This window comes from Buteo buteo, chromosome 23, assembly GCF_964188355.1.
Source record: "Buteo buteo chromosome 23, bButBut1.hap1.1, whole genome shotgun sequence".
Classification (NCBI taxonomy): domain Eukaryota; kingdom Metazoa; phylum Chordata; class Aves; order Accipitriformes; family Accipitridae; genus Buteo; species Buteo buteo.
In genome coordinates, this window is record NC_134193.1 from 2,127,411 (window position 1) to 2,148,960 (window position 21,550).

A 21,550-nucleotide genomic window follows, 5' to 3' on the forward strand; every position below is an offset into this window, starting at 1 on the left:
AGGGACGCGGCTGAGCTGCTTGGCTGCAGTGCAGCAAGAGTTAAGGCTGAAGTCTTCAGTGCAGCTAGTTGGATAGACAGAGAGAGCTGAGACTTGAAAGGTAATAGAAAGCAGCAGCTGTTTTTTTGATCCTGCTATACAGCCGAAGAAAAAAGGAATAATAATTCCCCTTTGATTGCAAAGGCCTCAGGATTTGGGGACAAAGCCTCTGATGCCTGCTGCACCGCTCGCAGATGATGGACTGCGGAGTGGCCGGGCAGCGGCTGATTAGCGCGGGGATGGCAGTGCCGCTGCCCCGGGCTCAGCCCCGTGCCGCAGACTCCCACTCTAACCAACTCAGTTTAATGGGCTCCTCGCAGAGCTGCTCACCCAGCACCGCCGAACGCTGCTCAGCCCTGCCCTGGCACAGGCAGCCTGCCCTCGGCGCCTGGCTCTCGCCTCCTTCGCCTTTCCGGGCAGGATCAGACCCCAGAGCGGCTCCCGGGGCGTGCAGGGCAGCGGTGTCCAGCCCAGGCATCGCGGAACCCGTCACAAGCAATCCAGGCAGGACTGGGCTAACTGGTGTTTGAGGGACCTGGCCTGGCTCCTAGTCAGATTATTGCTGCTTCCCACCATTTGTATTCTGCTTGGGAACACAAACCGCAGCAAGTGTCCTTTCCTAGCCTTTGTCTAACATTTAATTTTGTTTCTTGATTTCCCTACAGCCTCCCTCTCCGATTCTGGGTGAACGTAATCAAAAACCCCCAGTTCGTGTTTGATATCCACAAAGGCAGCATCACGGACGCCTGCCTCTCTGTTGTGGCTCAGACCTTCATGGATTCCTGCTCCACCTCGGAGCACCGCCTGGGCAAGGATTCCCCTTCCAACAAGCTGCTGTATGCCAAGGACATCCCCAGCTACAAGAGCTGGGTGGAGAGGTGAGCGGCAGCAGCATGGGTGCTGGGCTGGGCTGGGTGCTCCCGTCCTGCCCGACCTCCTGCGCCAAGCGGTTTTGCTCTGGGCGGCCGATGATGCAGCAGGGTGGCTCTTGCAGCGAGCTGGTGGCACAGCTCAGCCCTACTCAGCATCTCTGCTCTTATTTTCAACTTGTTACAGACCAGGATCCTGTTTTGCTAGAAGTAAGCATAAAGCGAAATGATGTCCTTTTCCCTGTGTTGTCCTAAAAGTGGATTCATTACCCAGAGTGCGATAGACCAATCTCACACACTCAGGAAAGATATTGCTTTTTATTCGGGCCTGGGTGCTCGGTGGACTTTCCACAAATCAAGCACACCAGATTCATCAGGTGTGTCCCTTTTGTACAGTAACAACTGCATCTAATTTATTGAACTACTCCTACCTAGTACATATTCAAACTATCTAATGCGTATGCATAGGATCATATAACCACAACACACCAAATGCCTCCTCCGCATGCGCGGGGGTCTCGGGTGGTCTTCGGTGGTCGTTCGGGGAGGTATCCCCTCCTCACCTTGACCGCTAGGTCACTCTGTATTGGGTCAATGGTTCCTTTTCCTGCCAAGAGGAACGCACCATCAATCAGGAAGAATAGAAAGGACCAGGATGATCTTGGCTACTTCTCTGGGTATTATTAAAACTGTTTGAAGTTGAAAATGATTAACTAAATTTAAAACAGGATTTCCTATATCTGACGTCGCCTGCAGAGCTTTGTTTAAATCCCAAGGAGAAGAGGGGCGTTTGGAGCCTTTGTGTTTCTCACGGCCTCCCTTGGCCTCTCCTTCCCGCAGGTATTACGCAGACATCGCCAAGCTCCCCGCCATCAGCGACCAGGACATGAACGCCTACCTCGCCGAGCAGTCGCGCCTGCACTCCGTCGAGTTCAACATGCTGAGCGCGCTCAACGAGATCTACTCCTACGTCAGCAAGTACAGCGAGGAGGTGGGTGTCCCCTGGGTGGGGGGGGATGCACGTGCGGCGTGGGAGAGGAGCCGTGCTTCGGCGCGGCAGCGGGTCGCGCAGCTTTCCCCCTCGCTGCCCCCCCAGAGCTCCTTCCTCCTCCTCATCCTCGACGCAGCACGACCGTAGCTCGTGCCGCTGCTGTCCCGCTCTGTTCTGTTCACGCGCAAAGAGGTTCAGGTCCTGGCCGTGCCCGTAGCATACTTCCCAGGAGGATTGAGAGCTAAAATATTGTGGAAGCGACTGGATTCCTCAGCCTTGGCATACGCCCAGTGCAGCCCACTCCTAAATGCAGTGGAAAATCATCATGACCCAGTCAAGCTCCCCAGAAACATTCCTGTCTTTTGGGAACAGTGCGGTACAAATCCCATGTTGCAGTGACGCAGACTCCTGTTTGCAAAGAATCCCTGGCAGCGTGAGCTCCTTTAATGAATGCATCACTTGAAACCAAGTTCTCGCCATCTGTTCCACCCCTTCATTTCAGTGTAAGAAGAACCTATTTTGCAATTATGTCCGTTAAAAGGAAGGGTTTTGTCATTTAATTGCATGTATGCATTTGTGATACAATACTACAGCTATTTTCCGATTAGGGCTTAAAAATCTCATAACTTTCATGCTAAACGAGACAAGAAATGTGGAGTCCAAGGTACAAGAGTGGGAGTGATTGTGTTGTGCGGGTAACGTGCACTGAGCGGTCCAACAAATCAATGAGCACGGCTGCGGCACGGCGAAGCGCTCGTCGCGTTGCGTTGCCATTTGTTATTTAAGTTTCACACATCCGCATTTCAAGTTGCTCACATCTTGCTGCCCACCCACCTCTACCACCCCCTCTTGCACACTGACTTCTGTCTCTTTTTTTCTCCCTTTTTATGTTTTCTATACCAGCTCATTGGGGCTTTGGAGCAGGATGAACAGGCACGTAGGCAGCGTCTGGCATACAAAGTAGAGCAACTTATTGGTGCCATGTCTATTGAGAGCTGAAGAAAGGTTGCGGTGCTCACGGACGGCAAAGGGCAGAGGATTGCACGGACTCTCGGGAATTAAGAGGGAGAACAAGCAAGAAAGGCGCTGGACACATATAAATACCAAGGCTCTTCTCGGGGGAGCAGAGACTGGCCCAAGGACTGACTGTGTTCAAAATCATATAGGATCTGGTTTGAAAAGGCAGGAAGAGAAAAAGAGAAAGCATCTCAATCAAAGTCAAATCAAGATGGATCATTTTTTCGAGCATACATAGAAAGAAGGAACCTGGAAAGTCTGGATGTCTCCATGACTGCTGCTTTGCATGAAAATTGTTTGATGTATATTAGAAAATAAAACTTTATTTAAAGGGTTTTTTTTAAAAAAAAAAGAAAAAAAAAGGAAAAAAAAAAGAAATAGAGCAAAAACCACAGAGGCCACAAAGATAATCCTGGCAACAAGGTTCAGCTCTGAATCCTGTCCTCAAGAGACTCCTGAGGACGCGGCTCAAGCATTCTGCGAACGGACTCTTACGCCAATTGGAAAGTTTGGAAAACCTAAATTTTCTTCTTTTTGGGATCTTATAAAAATATGAGCACAAGTTTGCACCACACCTTTTTACACAAGTAAAATAGCAGTTTAGCCAGAAAATAGTTCAGTGGCTGAGTAACTTATAGGCACTAGAAGGAACTTTACCTGAATTGCAAAACCATCAGATCATCCGACCTGTCTTGAAATCCAGCTTTATCTATGTATTTATATAGTGTCAATATATCTATATTTTTTTTAAATCCCATTTACTGTTGAACAAGGAAAGATCTGGTTTTAAATGCTTTCCCCTTTTCCACCCCCGTTCCGCCTCGCCGGGCGCCGGTGCCACCGCGGTGACCCGGCAGCATCCCGCGCGGCGGCGTGGCTGCGGTGGTACCCGGCTGCAGTCGGCGCGTTGCCGGTTTCTGCAGGTACAATTTGCGCGGAAGCGACCGGCTGCCCTCTCCCCGTCGGGCAGAGCTGGGATGAAGCCTCCTTGGTTGCGTTTTGGTGGTAGTTTCTGGCAGCTGCCTCTGATTTCTTGCAGTAAAAACCAACAAACCCCCAATGTTTACAGTGAGCGATACTTGAAAAGACTCGACGTAGCGAGATGAGATATTTATTGCTTTTCTGTTTGGCTTGCAGAGTTGATCAGCACAGGCTCCCTTTGAGTTTCTCTGCCAGCATTCGTGGTGTTGCCCGGGGTCAGGCGCAGGACTTGTATTTCCACTGGGGAGGGGAAAGAAATCTTTGCTCTAGGCAAGGGAAAACCTTAACCAGCACTCCACAGGCCAGCTAGCGCTGTCGTCTTGTCTCTGTCTCGGCGTCTCGTTGTGATATTTGGTTCCTTGCTGGCCCCGACAGGCACATGTTCTTGTGGCCAGTGATAGGCAAATGTTTGTGAGTGTTATTTCTTTCAAAGACACCAAAGCTTATGTGTGTCCCTTTGTAGAGTGCCAGGAGGGGAAGGAATGCTGTAAATATTTCTCTCTGTAATAAATATTGATATTTGTGCAGGCTGCAGTGGGGAGGACAGGGTGATTAGGTCTAATGGAAATACAAGTATTGACTGCATGAGCTTGGCAGTGGCAGCAAAATAGCTCCCAGCTTCTGCTCAGCCCTCCTGGGCAGTGCCATGCCGGCCTGGGACCTTAGTTTGCAGCTGGTGTGTGTCAAAGGAAAATCCATTTTCATATCCATCCCAACTCCTCCACCGTTCCTGCCCAGAGGAGCCCGGGAGGGTCACCGCGGGCTCCCCGTGCACCGGGAGAGCTGCCGGCTTTTGGTCTCGAGACACAGTTCTAAGGGGAGCCAGCAACAGGGAGGGGAGAAGCATGTAGAGAAATACTCAGGAAACTTGTTGTTTTAATGACCGTTCAGTAAAAGCCATGCCGAGTCCGCTTTCTTTTGGTAATCCACTTTTGTGAGTTTCTCTGGGCCCTATTAATACTCTGGAAGAAAATACTAATGATAATGATCAACATTGTGCAATAAGTTCTTGACATTTACAACAGCCTGAGCCTTTTAACTGGAGAGCTTGGATTTACTGAGACATGGAGAGAGCTGGCAGAAACAGAGCAACTGAAAGCAGAGCAGGATTCATACTGCCTGTTGTTGGGAGAGTTCCCTTCCCAGGGATCCTTCTCCTGCGCAGTGAATCTAATTTCAAAGACAGAAAATGTGCAAATGTCCGCGTTGTCCTATTAAAGTCTGGCATCCCAGTGCCGCGGACGTGGTGAATGAGCCGTCATTGTGGCAGCCGCCAGCCTGCCCTGCTCTTTGCTGCTGGTGTTACAGGGGATTGCAGAGTGTCAGGTTTTGAAATCCTCCAGGGCTCATTTTTTACGGGTTTCTGTTACTGCTTTTCACAGTGATCCGGCATGAAGCTTGTGTGAGTGATTTCCAGATCTATATTCTAGTTGTGGTCATTGTTCTGGGCATTCAGATCGTTCACCAAATTCTTATGGTACTCTGAAACCCAAAGAAAGCATTCCAAATGGCTTCGAGATGGTTTCCAAACACTTCTAAATGTTAGTCTGAATAGTTATCTCTGTAGGATTCACAAAATATGAGTGCTGCCCAAAGCAAAGACCTGGCTTTTCACCTGGGTGCTGGTGAACGTGTGCTTGCCCTACAGCCCGCGTCAGGCCCTCGTGGTCCTCTTTTCTTCACATCTATTGGAGAGGCTTTTGCGTAGCTGCTTTTAAGCCTACTTTCCTCCTCCTGCTCTCTACCTTCTGGCCAGGAGCATCCCATAAGCAAACATTTTATCATTCCCCCCTCCCCAGTATTTTCTCAGCAAAGGCGGAGGTCCCCAAGCATCCCCTGGGTACCCTGGCAAGGGGTTTGCCGGGCAGTGCTGAGGGTGGGTGCTGCAGCGACCCAGCAGCGATGCCAGCGATGCCGGTGACCAGTCTCTTTTCCACGTCTTGGCTGCTTGGCTGGTTTGCCCTTTAACAGCCTCTCCCCCTTCCCCTGGCAGGAGCCTGGGAAAGGGCCCATAAACTGGGATTATCCCGGAAGGTAAAGATGAGGGGGGAAAAGAAAAAGAATTGCAGAGCCCAGAGGGATTGGTTTGTGAGCAAGGATTAAAAGAATCCAACGTGTCCGTGCTGGCTAAACGCAGGGTCTGTATTCCATGAATACACCAGCGCGCCAAGCGGAGAAGGGGACAACAGTTTATTTTCTGTGCTGTGGAAGGAAGGTCAGCAGAGGAGAAAAGGGAAAGCAGCAGGAGCACTTTGCAAACCAGTAAGCTATTACACTTTTGACTGACTTCCGAGGGAAGCAGCAGAAACATCTCTTCTTCCATCATCTGAAAAGGCTTTAGGAGGATGGCATAGGGAACAGCATGGTGCTGACTGGAAGGGGTGGCCTATAAATAATCTGCCAAGCGTCTACTTGTGGTGGTCGACATGAATTACGGATCTCTACAGGCAATTATACGGAATGAAGCAACATATCCCCTTGGGGCAAAGTGCTTGTCATCTATTGCCCTGTTTGCATCCAACTTTTCAGTTACTCCTTTGGGAAGAGGAAGCCTCAGATCTCAAAATAGCATTTTCTTCGCACTTGCAGCAAACTGGACTCAAGGTTTGGTCAGGAGGGGGCGGTGACTATGCCTTAGATGAAACGATTTCACATCCCTCTCATTGCCCCCTTCCTCCTGCAAGGCCAGTTGGTGTTTTGATTCTCCGGTTCACCTCGTTTCAGGTATTTTGACATCAAAGTGGGAGACGTCACTTCCCGGAATCTCTCTGCCTGGTGTCACTGCTTAAATAATTCCATTTAATCTTCTGCTCATGAGCTATCAAAGCACCCACTCCAAGGGGGAGCAAGGTGCTAATCAAACGCTTCTCCACCTTGAAAGCCTTTATTAAAAACCCATATACAAGAGTCTAACTTATAGGCAAGCTTGTCTCCGCATGAGCCCTGCTGTGGAGCACCACAACGCTGCAGCCCACCAAAGTACAGAGGATGTGGACGTCAAGTGGTCCACACTTTGCCATAAAGGATGAGTTTATGTTTAAAGGAAGGCAGGAGAGATCAGCACGGCCAAAGTGCTGGAGCCCCAGTGGGATCCAGCACGGACCAGTCCGCAGCTGCGTGAAGACCCGCCGCAGGAACCAGCGCTGAGAAATGAAACGGCAGCCACGGCCTCGCTGCTGGTGGGCAGCAGCATCCCCAGCAGCACGCGTGGCGGGGAGGTTTCTCCCCAAAAGCGGCTGGACGTGGCCGTGCCAGACGGCAGTGCCTTCCCGCAGTGTCGGTGCTGTGACACAGTGGGGATGGCGAGGGCAGCCGCTTGACGCGGTGGCAACAGAGACCTTCATCACAGCAGTGCCTTCAACACACTGTCTTAAAATCCTCACGGCCCGTCCCCACGTACGTTCTCTCTCCTACCTTCAGCTGGACTTCACCAAAAATGCCGTGATGCAGGAAACAAGTTGGGTGGGCACGTGGAGGACAAAAGCAAGAGGGCTTAAAGCTCTGGGGTTGCGTCCCTGCACGCTGCCGACTCTGAGCGCCTCGGTGTGAGTCGTCTAAGTCTGCCTGGAAAGGGTCGGAGCGCTTCCCTCCTCCGGTGGGCACGACCTACAAACGAGGTCTTCTTTCCCGAAGTCCCACGCAGCCAGCGGGGATGAGGGGTCGCCAACCTGCCCGCTGCCCTCGCTCTCCCCCGGGCAGGAGGTTGGCAAAGGGCAGCGCAGCTCCTGGCACGGTCCCTGTGATGCTCCTGTCCCAGCCTGTGCCTCGAACCTCTTCCCTGGCAGCAGCCCAGCCACGTCCTCGCCGGTCGCTGGCTCTTCTCCATCCAGTTTGCAGCGCTGTCAGAGCTCACCTGTCACGGGGACTCAGCTCGCCAAACTAAATGAAACTAAAATAGACTGACTTGAATAAGCTGGGACATCAGGGAAAGCTCACGAGAGACTGTACCCTGGAGAGAAGGAAAAGTGTTCAGAGAAGGATAAATAACTGACATCAAAGATGCATTAAAATGCCACAAAGCATTCAGCCATCCTATTTCAGAATCGCATTTGTACCATAAACCGCAAGCCAATAACGCAGGGAGCTGCGACGTTGTATATAGTTGCATACTAGGTAGAGCTAGGTGAGCAGTCCCATCTGTTTAGTGAATGTGTCTTCGGTGAAAACGCCTGCATCGCCCCAGCCTCCTCCCAGCCTTCGCCCGAGGCCACTGAGACCGGTGGGTCAGAGGCTGGAGGCCAAGCACTGGTGACAGCTATGAGGCCACCCAACACCCGTATGGATGGGATGGTGGTTTGTTTTTGGTTTTTTTATTAGACATTCTGTGGGAAATAATCAGAGTAAAAGACGCCAGTGTACACTGCGAAGAAGGTGCCATTCAGGATCCGCTGAGCTGAGCAACCCTGAATGTGCAATTTAAATGTAGGTCAGCCAGATTAGTTTTGAAGTGGAAGAGGATGGGAGTCCTCGAACCAATTTTTGCTGCCTGGAAGGCTTTGCGCAAAGCCTCTGTTCGCCATGAAAAATCCCCAGCTTCGGGCAGAGGTCCTGTTCTGGGTAAGGCATGGCACAGAGGCCGGCATCCCAGCCGCAGGCAGTACCTATTGCCTTCCTGGCTCCTAGCAGAAAACTCTGGGTCTCCGGCACGCATCCTGCAGCCCAGGGTGCTTGCTGGGTGCCGGGGACCGTGCCGGGGGGTGGGAGGTGGGGAGGCGAAGGCAGCGGGGCAGCACGGGACGGCAGAGACCGACTGCTCCCGTGCTTGGAAAAGCAGCTCCTCGTCTCGCCCGGGCGTCTGCGCTGACGTTGCTGCTGCGGTTGCAGCGGGAGCAGCTCAAATGCAGCTGAAGGTGTTTTGGCCGTGCGGTGAGCACGGCAGTGTCTGTGTGCTTGTTCTTTCAGATCTCCGTTTGCCCCTGTGTTACCCATTCCTCTCCTCCTTTCTTTGTAAAAGTGGAATATAATACTGTTCCTGCAGCGCATGAGAACATGCTCAAAAGACCTGCAGGGTCCATCCAATTGCACGGACAATATCCCAAACTCTCTGGGCCTCCTGAGGCTGCTGAATCAAATACGAGATCTCCCGTATGGCCTTTCCTTTGAGATTTTTAATACCTCTATTTCAAATAAGCTTGGAAGTTTATGCAACAGCTTCTCCATCAGATGTTCCCATCTCATGGACTGAGCAGCAGAAAGGTGCACCTGCAAGAGGAGCCGTCAGAAAGGAAATTAGCTGATGAGCTGATTTTGCCACGTTATTTCATAGCTTCAGAAGATACTGCAGTAGGATGTCCTTCTCTTATTGATGAGTGTTTCTGTGTTAATGGCACTTTGGGGGCCGTTACGAGAAGCGGTGGGAAGCAACAAGGGGAAGGGAATGTACAGGTACTAAAGCTTCTGGAGTCCCCAAAAATGTCACAGAATGTAGAGGTATCAGCCATGGAACAGATTCTGATTTCTTCTGCCCCCCTCCTTAAAATAAACACATGCCAGCTTTAGGGGATTTGTGTATTGGCAGGAATAATGAATTGATTTGTATCCGTACCCATTCCACCGTATCGTTCTCTGGCTCCTCCCCTCCCCGTTATACTTGACACACTGGAGTTCTGTATTATATTTTTTTTTAAGATGATTGTCTGTTTTTTGTTGTTTTTACAAGTGTTGTGGAAAAAATGTAAGAAAGTTTAAGTATTTAAAAATGTTCCAAGGAAAAAGGGGGTTTTGTTATTATTCTAATATATTATTGTGTACCTATTGTAAATATGAAACACTCCTATTTTGCAAGCCAAGGACTCACTTTGTACTGTTGTTATATATAAATAAAGTTTACTGGTTAAAAAAGCCCTCCTGTGTGGGTCCTTATTTTCTAACATGTGGTGTGTGGCATTTATTGTAGAAGCTGAGTATACTGGTGAGAAATATTTACTCACTGAATCACACCAGCAATAAACGGGTAAGTGGAAATCTGGAAATAACGCCTGCCTAGCGAAGCCAGGGGTGCAGCTGGGCTGCATGGGGGTCTGGGATTGCCCCTGGCCTCCAGCCTTTGAAAAGCAACTTCTACCTTTGCAGCAGGGAAAGTTTTTCCAGGAGCAAATGAAAAGCAAAGTGCGGTAGATGCAGGGAAGCTCTGAGGGAGAGAGCGATGCTGCTCCACGAGCGGGGCAGGCGAGGCTGTTGCCGTCCTCGCTGGCCTCTGCTCGTCGAGAGCTGTCAGCGCAGAGTTTTAGCATCGCTGCTAAATGGCCTCAAGCTCAGAAATGCCCCGTGAGATGTGCTAGTTCATCATCTCAGGCAAAGGGGTCGAAGGGCTGAGCTGTCTCTCCGAGGAGCCGCGGTCCTTGCAGGCAGGAGAGGGCACGCAGGCAGCCTCACCGGCTGCGGGAAACGCTGGGCACTTCCACTCCAGTTGGGAAAGGAGCAGGCAAATGCTGTTTACAAATAAAAAGCCTGGAAGAGTTCTTCATGGTTTCCCCTCCTTGAAATTATCAGTCCTTAAGGTAAAATGCATTTGCTTCCATTTCATAAATTCAAGCTAACATTTTAGCAAACGCTGAGAGGCATCTGCTGAGTAGTAGGAATCAGCAAGTGACTTCTTCAGCAGCTGTCTGTCAACTTTAATGACCAATATGGTTGCAATTACAGCAATGAACTTTCTCTAACAGCCCAAAATTACTCTGGATGATGATAAGTGACAGAAAAATGGAGACCCTTAAGGAAGCATTAAAAAAGAAACATGGGGATCTGGAACAAGAGGTCTTACTGCTTTTTCTGACAGATCTTAGGGGTTTTTTTCTTTCTAAATGAGGTACTAAAAAGGATAAATCTAACCCAGAAGGGGAAGGCATGGCACACTGTGGATCACAGCAGGGAGTTCAGTGCTGCCCCAAGATGTAGTTTTTATACAGACATTTGACACCAAGTCTGCTTGTTTTAGTGTAGTGCTAATAGGGTGATGGGAAGCTACTCCTATTTGAAGCTAATGCAAATATATCATGTCAGTGCGGCAGTCTGCTCCTCCGGCAGGTCATTTTATCTTATTTTCCTCAAATTGAGAGCAAAGCTTGACATGAACCTTAGAAAGGCAGTTGGGCCACATCCTGCCATCTCCCACTTTGAACCAGTAGATTTTAACCCTGGCAGATCGATCCCATGGGCTCTCTCAGCTCGGTTGCTGGCGGTCCTGTAATCGTTCCAGTGCTGAACCGGGGTGTGTCAACCCAATATTGAGTGAATTTTCACATGATTTGTGAAGTTAGGGAACAGAAGAGGAGGTGACTGTTTTTCACTTGTGCCTTGGGTTAGCCTAAATTTATACCAAGAATAAAATATGAACTGAACTGAGGTTCCCAGAGCTTTCCTGAGGGCTGGAGGAGAGGGTAAGGTATTTTACAAGGGACCTCCAGAGATGCTGATCCCTGTGCTGACTTGCTCGTGGCCATTGTGTTATAGTAGAGACGCTGGAGGCAGGCAGCAGGACAGCTGCTGGCAGGAAGCATTTCTGCTCCATGTGCCACCTTTGAGAGGTTATTGACTCCTCCAGCTCAGCAAAGGGAAAAGAAATTTCAATGTGAATTGACAGCATTGACCATGGGGTCATTGGTATTCATCTGCACCTTGTTAATATATTTAATATAATAAGTATACTCAACTAGAAATTACATTTTATCTGGCATGCATTTCACAGGGCTTTATTGGCACTGACAAGGTCAAGTGATGCTTAATAATGGTTATATAAAATGCAGATGGCTTAGATTCCTCTATCATTTCCCATGTCCAGTGCAGAAGAGTGAAGAGCCACAAACACGCTTTGGAAGGCATCACTAGAACAGCAGGTTTGGACCTTACTTGGGTAAGGTTGTGGGTCCCAGCAAGTGTCCCTCCAAAAGGCTGCTGTTGAGCTGGGGTACTGCAGATCTGCAGACCGCCTGGGGCAATTTTTCTCTCTGAAACAGCAGCAAAACAGCTTTGAATTTACACCACACACACACACACACACCCATTTTAACTTTGTCTGTGCTCACCCTCTGCATCCCCTAGGCCAGCTTTTATTTCACCTTCTGAATATATGAGATTGCCCGGTTGCTTAATCACTGTCGCTCTGTAAATAGTGGAAAGAGTTTTGGACATCCTGATGCTGGCTTTTCAAGCCTGGTTATCAGGGTGAGCTAATGGCGGTGACACTTTCAATTATCAAATACAATCGTGGCATTAATTGTTTAAATTCCAGCATCTTTTCTCTTCTTAGAGAATTCTAGTGAATGCTTGGCTAGAGGGTGACATATAATTGTATGTGATCAGACAGTTATCTTAAACTGGCAATAAACCCCACAAAAATCTCTTGCTTTTTATTCCATTAAGCACGCGTGGTCTTGTCACATGTAAGTGGCTAACTCCTTTGTAATGGAAATTTAGTTTAGTGTTGAGTGGACACTTCACTGCTTAAAATGGAGCACATCACTAATAACCATGCTAAAACTCCTCCTCCCTAATCCCAAATTGTTTCGTGGGACACTCAGGCCCCCTCACCATCCCTGCTATGGTGGCACATTTCCCCAGGTGCCGGGTATTAATGTTGCTAGCGGGGGCTACTGATCTGACATTAACGGGATGAAAAGTAGCTAATTAATTTAGAGCTCTTCCAGAAGAGAAATCTCGTATCTGCTCCAGTATATAGATATGTTTGTGCAGACAAGTGTATATAAAATAATGTGAAAGTATTATAACACAATATAAAATAGATGTACAGCATAATACAACGTGAATGTGTCTATATCTATTTGTATCAAGAGTACACACCAGGGTTCATGTTAAACTTAAAATTACAAATATTGATGCCAAAATAAAGGATTTGGTTTTAGTTCAAAATAATACTTATGAAAATGGAAAGCACTCAGGCTTTATTGTCGCTTCATAATTAACTCCAGTGAAGGAATCTAATTACAAATGTTCAATGCTGCCCTATGGCAAAATGTCTGAGAAAATGGAAGGAGGATGGCCAGGCTTAAATAACTCAGGTAAAAATTAACTCCGTGGTAATATTTGATAATTAAGAATGGCTCTATCAGCTTGTCTGGGTATTAATGAATTGGGCTGTTCTTTTCACATTTGATTACTGGAGCTTTATGACTGCCATTTCGCCCTTATTGCTCCTGGAAATAAGCTTGTCTATGGCCTGAGCACCAGGAATAATGTTTGCGGCTTTATAAATAGATCCCGTTCGTCCAGCCTTTCTTCAAGGCAAATTTTGGAGCTCCGTAATTGGGTCCACACGGGGTTGTGCATGTGTCCTTCCTCGATGCTTCGAGCTTATCTCATACCATCTCTCTTTCGGAGGAGGCTGGGGAGGGAGCAGGAGGCTCTTTCAGCAGTATGAAATACAAAACATGGGGTTTCTGCTTTGTAGCTCACTTAAAGCAAAATCAGCAATGATTATTATAGTTTGGAAACTATCCTTTGCCGTGGTCGCTTTGCTTTGCTCAGCCCTCACCAGGAGCCGTGGGCATTTGCCGTTCTCCTTGCGATGACCAGGAGCTCACCTCCATCCCCTGGTGCACAGAACTGGCTCCTCGGCAGCATTGGCCCCGCGGGGAGGGGAAGGGGGGTGCTCTGGGGCTGCAGACCCCCTCCAGCTCCCCCACCTCCCTGCCACCTTCGGGGGGCTACCAGCTAAAGCAAAGAGCCCAGTACCGGGACCTCCAGCTCCATAGACACAAAAGCTGGAGATACCGCAGCCTCCCGGTGTTTCAAAGCAATAAATAGCCTCCATTTACTCCTGCAGTGGGGAGAATTATTCTCCCCTGTGGTTTGCTCCCAGCTTTGCTGCTGCCTTGCCATGTGAGCAACCTGCCTCTTTCCCCTCTGAAGAATACAACAGAGCCACTTCCCATCCCTTACGCAGTTGTTGGGAGACTTAATTATATTTTGAGAGCCTCAGATGAAAGGCACCGCACAAGCACCGGAGACTAATACATTCATTAGCCGAGTCCCCGCTGAGCGCCGGGGTTGGCTCTGGACACACGCACCCTTGGTGCTAAGGCGGCAGCGGGCGGCCGAGGAGCCGCCGGGATGCAGGACAGGGCTGCACCGAGCCGGCTGGCTCTGCACCGCCACATTGTCATTCTGCTCCAGCCGCTGCTGGCCGCCTGGAGAGGAGAAAGCATTTTCTCTTTTGTTAGCACTCAATTAGGCTGAGCTTTGAGGAGAAGATATAAATGCCTAAAAGTTCTTTTTTTTTTTTTTTTTGCTGTGTTCAGCTTCCACAAAGGGAAGTGTTGGGATGATCTCGGGGGGGAGAGTTGCTCTTGCATGAGTTTTTAAGCATCCTTTTGACGTTCATTTGATTTTTGCAGCGGGAACCTGCAATCTCTCTGAGCTCGCCACAAAGGCATTGCCTCAGGCTGTACAGGAGTTTATAGACTAGGTCACAGACCTCATGCATATTTTATATGTGCTCAAATAGCATTTTAGCCTTTGACAAGCACAGGTCAGAGCGCCAGCACCCTGCCCGGGAGGGAAGTGGCTCAAGGCTAGTCACACAGAACAAATACACCAAACAAATAGATCAAGCACCAGAAAAAAACTCAAATCCACTTTAGGAGAGAACTCAAAGTATTGCTCTGTGCGTGGCCTGGCCTTTTTGCCTATACAGGTTGAAGTGGGAGGATGGCCCAATACTTCCAGAAGGATTATATGCTCTGCTGGCTGCGACACTAGCAGCAAAATAATGGCCCTGGCCAGCAGCTCCTATCATGCTAATGGGTGAGCTTCACCTCTCCCACTACAGATATATAAAAGAGATCAGTGTTTCGAGAAGCTAAGTCACCCCAGCTCAGCTAAATCACCTTCCGGAGATGCTGTAATTCCTTGTCTGGTACACGAGAGCAGCATTCCTCCCGCCGGGGCAGGAGCCGGAGCGGCAGGGCGCTGTGGGGGCTCAGTGCATGCTGGCATGGCAAGGCTGTAGGGAATGCATCCACTGTGGTCTCAGCACTGTACTAATTGCAGGTCTCAAACAAATACCTCATTCACACACACATACAAATAAATTGACTGCCTTTTGATACGGAGCTGTTAAGTGGGGAGCTCTGCGGGGCTCTCGCTCCCAAGGATGCACCTCTGAAACAAGGCAGAATCTTTTTCCCCATCTGCAGAGGAGCAGTGAGGAGCCGGCTGGTGGGGAAGCCGATACTCCAGTGCATGGGCTGGAGGATTAGCTGGAGGTTGGTAATGGATATGGGTTGAGTAATAATCTGTGGAGTGATTAATATGGATATGATTTTTGGATTAATAAGGATGCAGCAGAGCTGTCTGCTCAGGAAAGATGTTCGCACTCACCAGTTTGAATGCAGTGACCGTTACCTTAATGCTGTGATTAAATCCACATTTAAGACACCTCATTAAATTAGACCGTAAGAATGAATTCTTATAACCCGCAGCAAGAAGTATATTCAGGCCTAGTGCGTGAAGAATGCAAGAAGATCCCTGGAGGGCCTCTGGGAACGTGTCTTACAGCTGCCATGGGCCAGCCCAGCCTGGCACGTAACCCTGCACCCAGGCACCGCTCGCAGGCGTTTCGCTGCCATCTCCTTCACCGCTGTCTTCGGAGCTGCCGCCCTCCGGCACGGCTCCTGACCGTGGGCACACAGACACGAGTCACTTCTCTGCAGCTCTGTTGTTACCTTCAGTGAACTCAGTTCCGCTGCAGAATGAGCCTCGAGCAAAAGCATCAGGTGTGGGGTTCCTGCGATGTTCTGAAGCGGATTGAGTTTTCCCATCTCTGCTGAGCCCTGAAAAGAAGGGTGTCCTCCTCACTTCAGAAGGGGGTTAAACGTACGGATGGATCCCTGACCTGTCTGGAAAGCACTGACCTAGAAGGGAAGGAGACTTTCAACTGCCTTATTACCTCCCCTGCAGCTCAAAGCTACAGATCGCGTCCCTCTCAATTGCCTCTCACCGCTCTCAGGATGAAAGCGGTCTTTGGCAGAGGGGATTTGAGAAGCGAGGGACTGCAAAGCCTTTCCTGCCCTCGCTCCGGTGCAGGCAAGCACCGCTCCCACCCTGCGAGGAGCGGAGGGGACCCACGGCTCTGCCCGAAGCCGGGGTCACCCTTGCACACGTGTGGGCGCACATGCATGCGCCCTCTGCGCGTTTGTAAAACAATCTTCTTAATTTTCTGGTTGGCTTGGCAAACCGCAGCTGCTCCTTCCTCAGAGCTCCCGAGCACATTTGCGCAGGTTCCCATTTACATACAGTAGGGCTTTTAATTTCCTTCTCACCGCATGTTTCGCGAATAACCCGTCTGAAATATTGCAGATGGCTGGGATGGAGAGCGGGGTGTGGGATACTGGGGGGGAGGATGGAGCCGAGCCCGCAACGTGGATAACACACGTTTTGCCTGACGGCGGAGCCCAGGTTTGTTGCAGCTGCCCCGCGGCGCAGGATTACACGAGGGTTTGCTCTCCACTTATTTTTGCTTTAACTCAATGGCTTAGCATTTACCGAGACTGAGCCAAGGTGCTTGAGTATTAATTGATTCTTGCTGCTGAGTGCGGCTCATTAAACAGCAGCTTTGGGGTGTAACTGGCAGCTCACCGAGGCAGTAATGAGCAGGACAAGAGGTCCAGGACTGAAACTTCTCTCCTCCAGCATCTGTTATCACAATTACAGCCCCAAACCCCCAGCAACAGCCGCCAAATGCACCCGCACCCGCACAGAAAACCCTTATTAAGACCAACGGCTCCCCCCGACTCCCGCCCGTCAGGGAAAAGCCGGGATCGCCCAGTTCGCAGCCCCCTGCGCTGGGTTAATTCCCGGCCCCCCCGCAACCCCGGGGGCCGGAAAAGCCCCGGCTCAGTCAGCGGCGAAACCCCCGGGGGGGGGGATGCAGGCTCCCCCCGGGGCAGCGTCATTAGCATTCTAGAGCGATTAATACGGTACAATTTGTGCATATGGTGTAATTACGGGGATCATTTCTGCACGCAAGTGATGCTAGCGGAGCTCGCCTGCTGCTGGTTCCCCGTCGCCCCCAGGGGCAGAAGCGGAGAGCGGAGGAATTGGGGGGGGGCGACGACACACGGACACCCACCGGGCACCAGCACCGGGAGAGCGTTAATGCGAGGGAACAGGGAGCGGGGCAGAGCAGGGGGGTGCGGGGCTGGGGGGTGCAGGGGGGGATGCTCCGTGCGGGGTTGCTGGGGCCGGGGGGATGCTCCAGCTCCCGGCGGTCTGTCTGCCATCTAGTGGCTTTTCCAGCTTTTTTTTTCTTTTTTCTTTTTTCTTTTTTCTTTTTTTTTTTTTTTCTGGATGCCCAGCTCCCGGCGCAGTTCCTCCGGCGCTGCGGATCCCTTCGGAGATGGGGTAGAAGTGAGGGACAGAAGGCAACGGCAGATTGCACAGGATTAGCGCTTGGTGGGGAGGGAGGTCGGACCTTTATCTGTGAAGCACTTTTCTGTATCATCTCGTCTGGTTCAGCTTCTCGTTGCTTGTGCCTTGAATATGTTCCTGACCCCGTGCACACAGACAATGAAATGCAATCCTTTCCAGTTAAGAAGATGTCAGTGATGAACTCAAGAACAAGGGGTCTAGCCTGACTAATTATCTGAGATGATGTCCTGTCTTTGCAAGACGGTTGTGATCCAGTATGCTGATTTGTAGCTATGAAGCAGGGCAAATGGTAAAAAACAACAAAAAAAATCCCAATCTATATGTAGAGGCAGTGGATTGTAAATGGGCTGGCTTTAAAAGTATCCAAAAAGCTTGTCCTGGTTGTAATGCCAAACTGGGGGCTGGGGCATAGCTCCGTGTTTTTCTGCTTCTGAGCTTTAGGGTTATTGCCTCGTTTGAAAAAAGTGCAAAGAGAAGTGAGAACTTACAAACTCAGTGCCCAGTTTAGAGGTTCTGCGGTGTGGTCCTTACCCCAAAACGCTCTAGAGACTTTCGATCGGTCCTTCCAGTCGCCCCGATGCTCTGCACCCTGCAATATCAGGAGCTGGGCATATAACCCGCAAGGGGCAGCCCCTGCTGTGAATATTGGAGTGCTGGGAGAGATGACCCTGCTCCAGACAGGCTGGGAGCCCCTCCGGAGCACAGGGCTATAGCCACGGCCCTGCAAGGACCGAGCAGAAGTGAGACTTGTTAAATGAGTGTGATAAAAGTGTTTTTCAGCAAGAGGGTCTCCATGGGCCGCTCTGCTCACGCATGAGCACAGGGATCATTCAGCTTGTCTCTGCCCTGGCAATGGCTGCTTTTCTCTAGTGAGTGACGGGACCTTCCACATTGAGTTGAAAACAGCTTGAATTCCCTGAAGGGAACATGATGTATAAATGTACAAGAATCTTATTTCCAGTCTGGCTTTGTGGTGTTGTTAGCAGAGGCTCTGGAAGGCACAGACATCAGAAGAAATGTGACCCTCTTAAAGGCGGCTGATGATGCAAAGGTCAAAAAAAAGTGATTGACGTGGAGAAAAGTACATGCTAATATTTCTCCAAGAGGAAAAAGAATTACATGTAATGGGTGTAATATTCAAAAAGAGCTAGCACATATGGTGAGTGATGCCAGCATTTTAAAGGCACTTACTTAAGCCTTAAATTTCCCCTTGATAAAAGTTATGTCACTCTTACACAGTGCATCACAGTGACATGTTTTATGGGCAAAGTGTCACGCAAACATACCCAAAGGAGAGCAGAAATGCCAGCGTAAACAGCAGTGCCGCCGAAGCAGCAGGCGGGCTGTAACCAGCTCCCTGCTCAGGGCTTGCAGCTCTCGCCAGTGGAAGCCTCTCCTGCTTCTTGGGTGATGGCCACTGCTGTAGGTTCCTCCTGAAAGGTGCTCGTCAGAGGTCTGGGGAGAAAGCTGGTGCCTGCTGCAGGGGGGTTTTGTCCATTTTCCCACAAGCAAGAGAAAACGAATTCCTTTTTCTGCTCTGCCTTAGGCAGTTACCAGCTGGTTTTGATCATTATCAACAGTATCACACCCTCAGCTTGGATGTGTCCAAGGGTGGGACCCTTGTAGATCCTGAGCTTGCCTTTTGTCCAAGCTCAAAATTTTTGTGTCAAAGTTCTGTATTGCGAAATGAGGAATAGGAGCTGCTACAAATTCAGTGCTTTAGGCTGGAAAGGGCACAAGATGCCTGGCAGAGGATGCAGCAACGTGATGGAGCACCAAGCGCCCGCCCCAGAGGGTCAGCTTTCTGTGCCTGAGCAGGGAGCAGGTTCCAGCAGCAGACATGGAGCCTCAGATGCCCTCCTGATTGGTTGGTCTCTAAACTGGGTGCGCAAAAAAATCAGGGTAGTAATCGAAGTGATGAACTTCATGTTTCTTTATCACAATGAAATAATTGTTCTGCCTCAGCATCATTATCCTGCCATTTTTCTGCTCCCATGTCACTTACTGAAAATAAAAGCTCACTTCTTCCATTATAATGAGCTACAGTTTCAATAATTCACAAAGATTTTTACTGGGCTTTATTTTTTAATCTTCATCACAAGGTTATAAAATTTGTGCCACTCTCTTCTAAGTGTTACTGAAGTATCAGCAGAAGGAGAAGGCAAGCACAGATTTGCTGCAGTCCATTTAGTGGGATTTTCTTATCCTGTACTGGAAACTTTCTGAATTAATTAGTAGTAGTAGTAGGAATAGCTACCATTGGGGGAAGACTAAGACTGGGAGGACAATATGGACTTGGCTTCAGATGGAATTTGGGCCGTGAAGATACCATCCAGGTTGTTGGTTTAGAGAGAGCATTTTCTATTCCTGATTATTTTGTTACCTTGAGAAATTTGTGAAGCAATGTAATCCTTGCACAATTATTCTAGGCTAAAGAAATGCCATGTTTTTCTCTCCCTTTTCTATTGTTTCTTACTGGTTCTGATGTATGATACTTCCATATATGCTCTGTACATATATATTTAATTTTCCATATACAAAGTTCTGTCTGTCTTCAGGAAAAGGATATGGAATTTTTGTGTCATTAATCTGGTAACATCTTGAATTATGGTGCTATTTCTGAAAGCTTTCTTCATATATATGAAATGATTATTTGACAGAACAGCAGTCAGTATTGTTGGAATAATTGTTATGCCTGTTTAATACATCAATTTAAGCTGTTATCATGGGTTCTTTGAAATGCTGGATAATTACGTGAATAAATACGAAACATTCTATCCATGCATCTTAGTGCAAAGTATTGCTGCTGATCTTTTATGAACACAGAGCTAAAAATTGCATTTGTGAAAGGAAGAGGGAATCCATGGCACCATGGTGAATAGGTTGTTTCCCTATGTGCATACCTGAATATCAGGCAATTCAGCCATCAGACAAAGAAATAAACTGTCACCACCTCTCTTGCTTCCTTTCTTTCTCCTTTCGGTTTCTTACTTGCTGCTGCCCGGGTCCATGGACAAGAGCTGGCTGAGGCTCCTTCACCTGCAGGTTGCTGAAAATTTCTTTTCAGCTGCAGAGATTCTTGGGCATCAAATTGAACCATTAATTGGGGTGATCTGGTACTTTTCTCTGAAGCTGGCCATGAGGATGAGGATTCAGAGCAGGGTACCAAACCCCTTACTGCAATGTAGAGATCTCTGCTAGCGATGGCCGGGCATCCTGGGTGGCAGGGATGCGGCAGGGATGCGGCAGGGATGCGGCAGGGATGCGGCAGGGATGCGGCAGGGATGCGGCAGGGATGAGGCAGGGATGCGGCAGGGATGTGGCAGGGTGTGCGGGTCCCCGTCCGCAGGCTGGGGCGCCGGCTGGGAGCTCCAGGCGCCGGTCGGCTCCTCCACATCCTCCTTGTGCCCCGATGGCACAGCGCATCCTTAAAACCAAGGGATCGTCTGGTTATTTCCATGACTCCCGTTAAAATGAGTTTGCTTAATCAGAACGGTGTCTTGTATCTGGTGTGTGCCAAGGGTAGGTGCTGCTTTCCACAGCCAGGAATCTCATGACCGATAAAGCCGCACTTGGCCCTTCCCGCTCCTGGGCTGCATCTGCTGCTGCTGCCTGGCGGGTTTCAAGCAGGGCCCGGGAATGCAACAGCTCTATTGATCTTTGTTCTTCTGGAGGTTTATTAACACATTATTAATTAGCACATGAGGCCAAGGGGAGGTTGGTTAGCACTTTCATCTGCCATTTCCAAACTTGTCATCACTCTCCTCTATTTGCACTGGCACCTATTAAATGGCTCTTTTCTTCTCTGTAAGAAACAAACCCAAAATGTGGATGAATATCAGTGTGAGCATTCAGCAAGCCTGAGAAGATTGGTGGTCTTAATTTGGGAATGGTGAGGGAAGGAGGTACTAGTGCCACCTCTGCCGTGTTGCCAGCCCAAGCAGAGGATGGACAGGAGAGGGTCTACTGGGTGCTGGAGCGGCAGCCCAGGATGCCTCCAGCCAGCACCGCTGGCAGAGCTCATGAGAAGGTATCGGTGCTTCAAATCAGGGAGTCCTTAAACATTTGACAGGGGAGCATCGGAGTGAAGATCTAGGTTTTGACTGAAATTTTCCTTCCTTTGTTTAAACTTCGCTGCCGTGAGGGGAGGCGGGAGCATCCCCCCCCCCCCCCCCCAGCGCTGAGATCCCAGCCAGCGCTGACCCCCTCCCCGTTTTGGGAGGGAGCATCTGGTGCTGTCAGCTGAGCAGTCCATCACGGCTCGGCA

At 49.5% G+C, this 21,550-nt stretch overlaps 1 protein-coding gene across 2 annotated transcripts in view; it reads left to right on the forward strand.

Annotated features, from left to right (window-relative positions):
- Positions 1–9,732, forward strand: part of PLXNA2 (plexin A2) — a 190,380-nt gene extending 180,648 nt beyond the window's left edge. For both annotated transcript variants that reach the window (XM_075054722.1, XM_075054721.1), the window contains 3 exons: positions 705–917; positions 1,749–1,899; positions 2,803–9,732. In XM_075054722.1, the coding sequence (XP_074910823.1) occupies positions 705–917; positions 1,749–1,899; positions 2,803–2,898 (460 nt within the window). In that variant the 3' untranslated portion in view covers positions 2,899–9,732. The remainder of the gene's footprint in view (positions 1–704; positions 918–1,748; positions 1,900–2,802) is intronic.
- Positions 9,733–21,550: the final 11,818 nt, after the last annotated feature.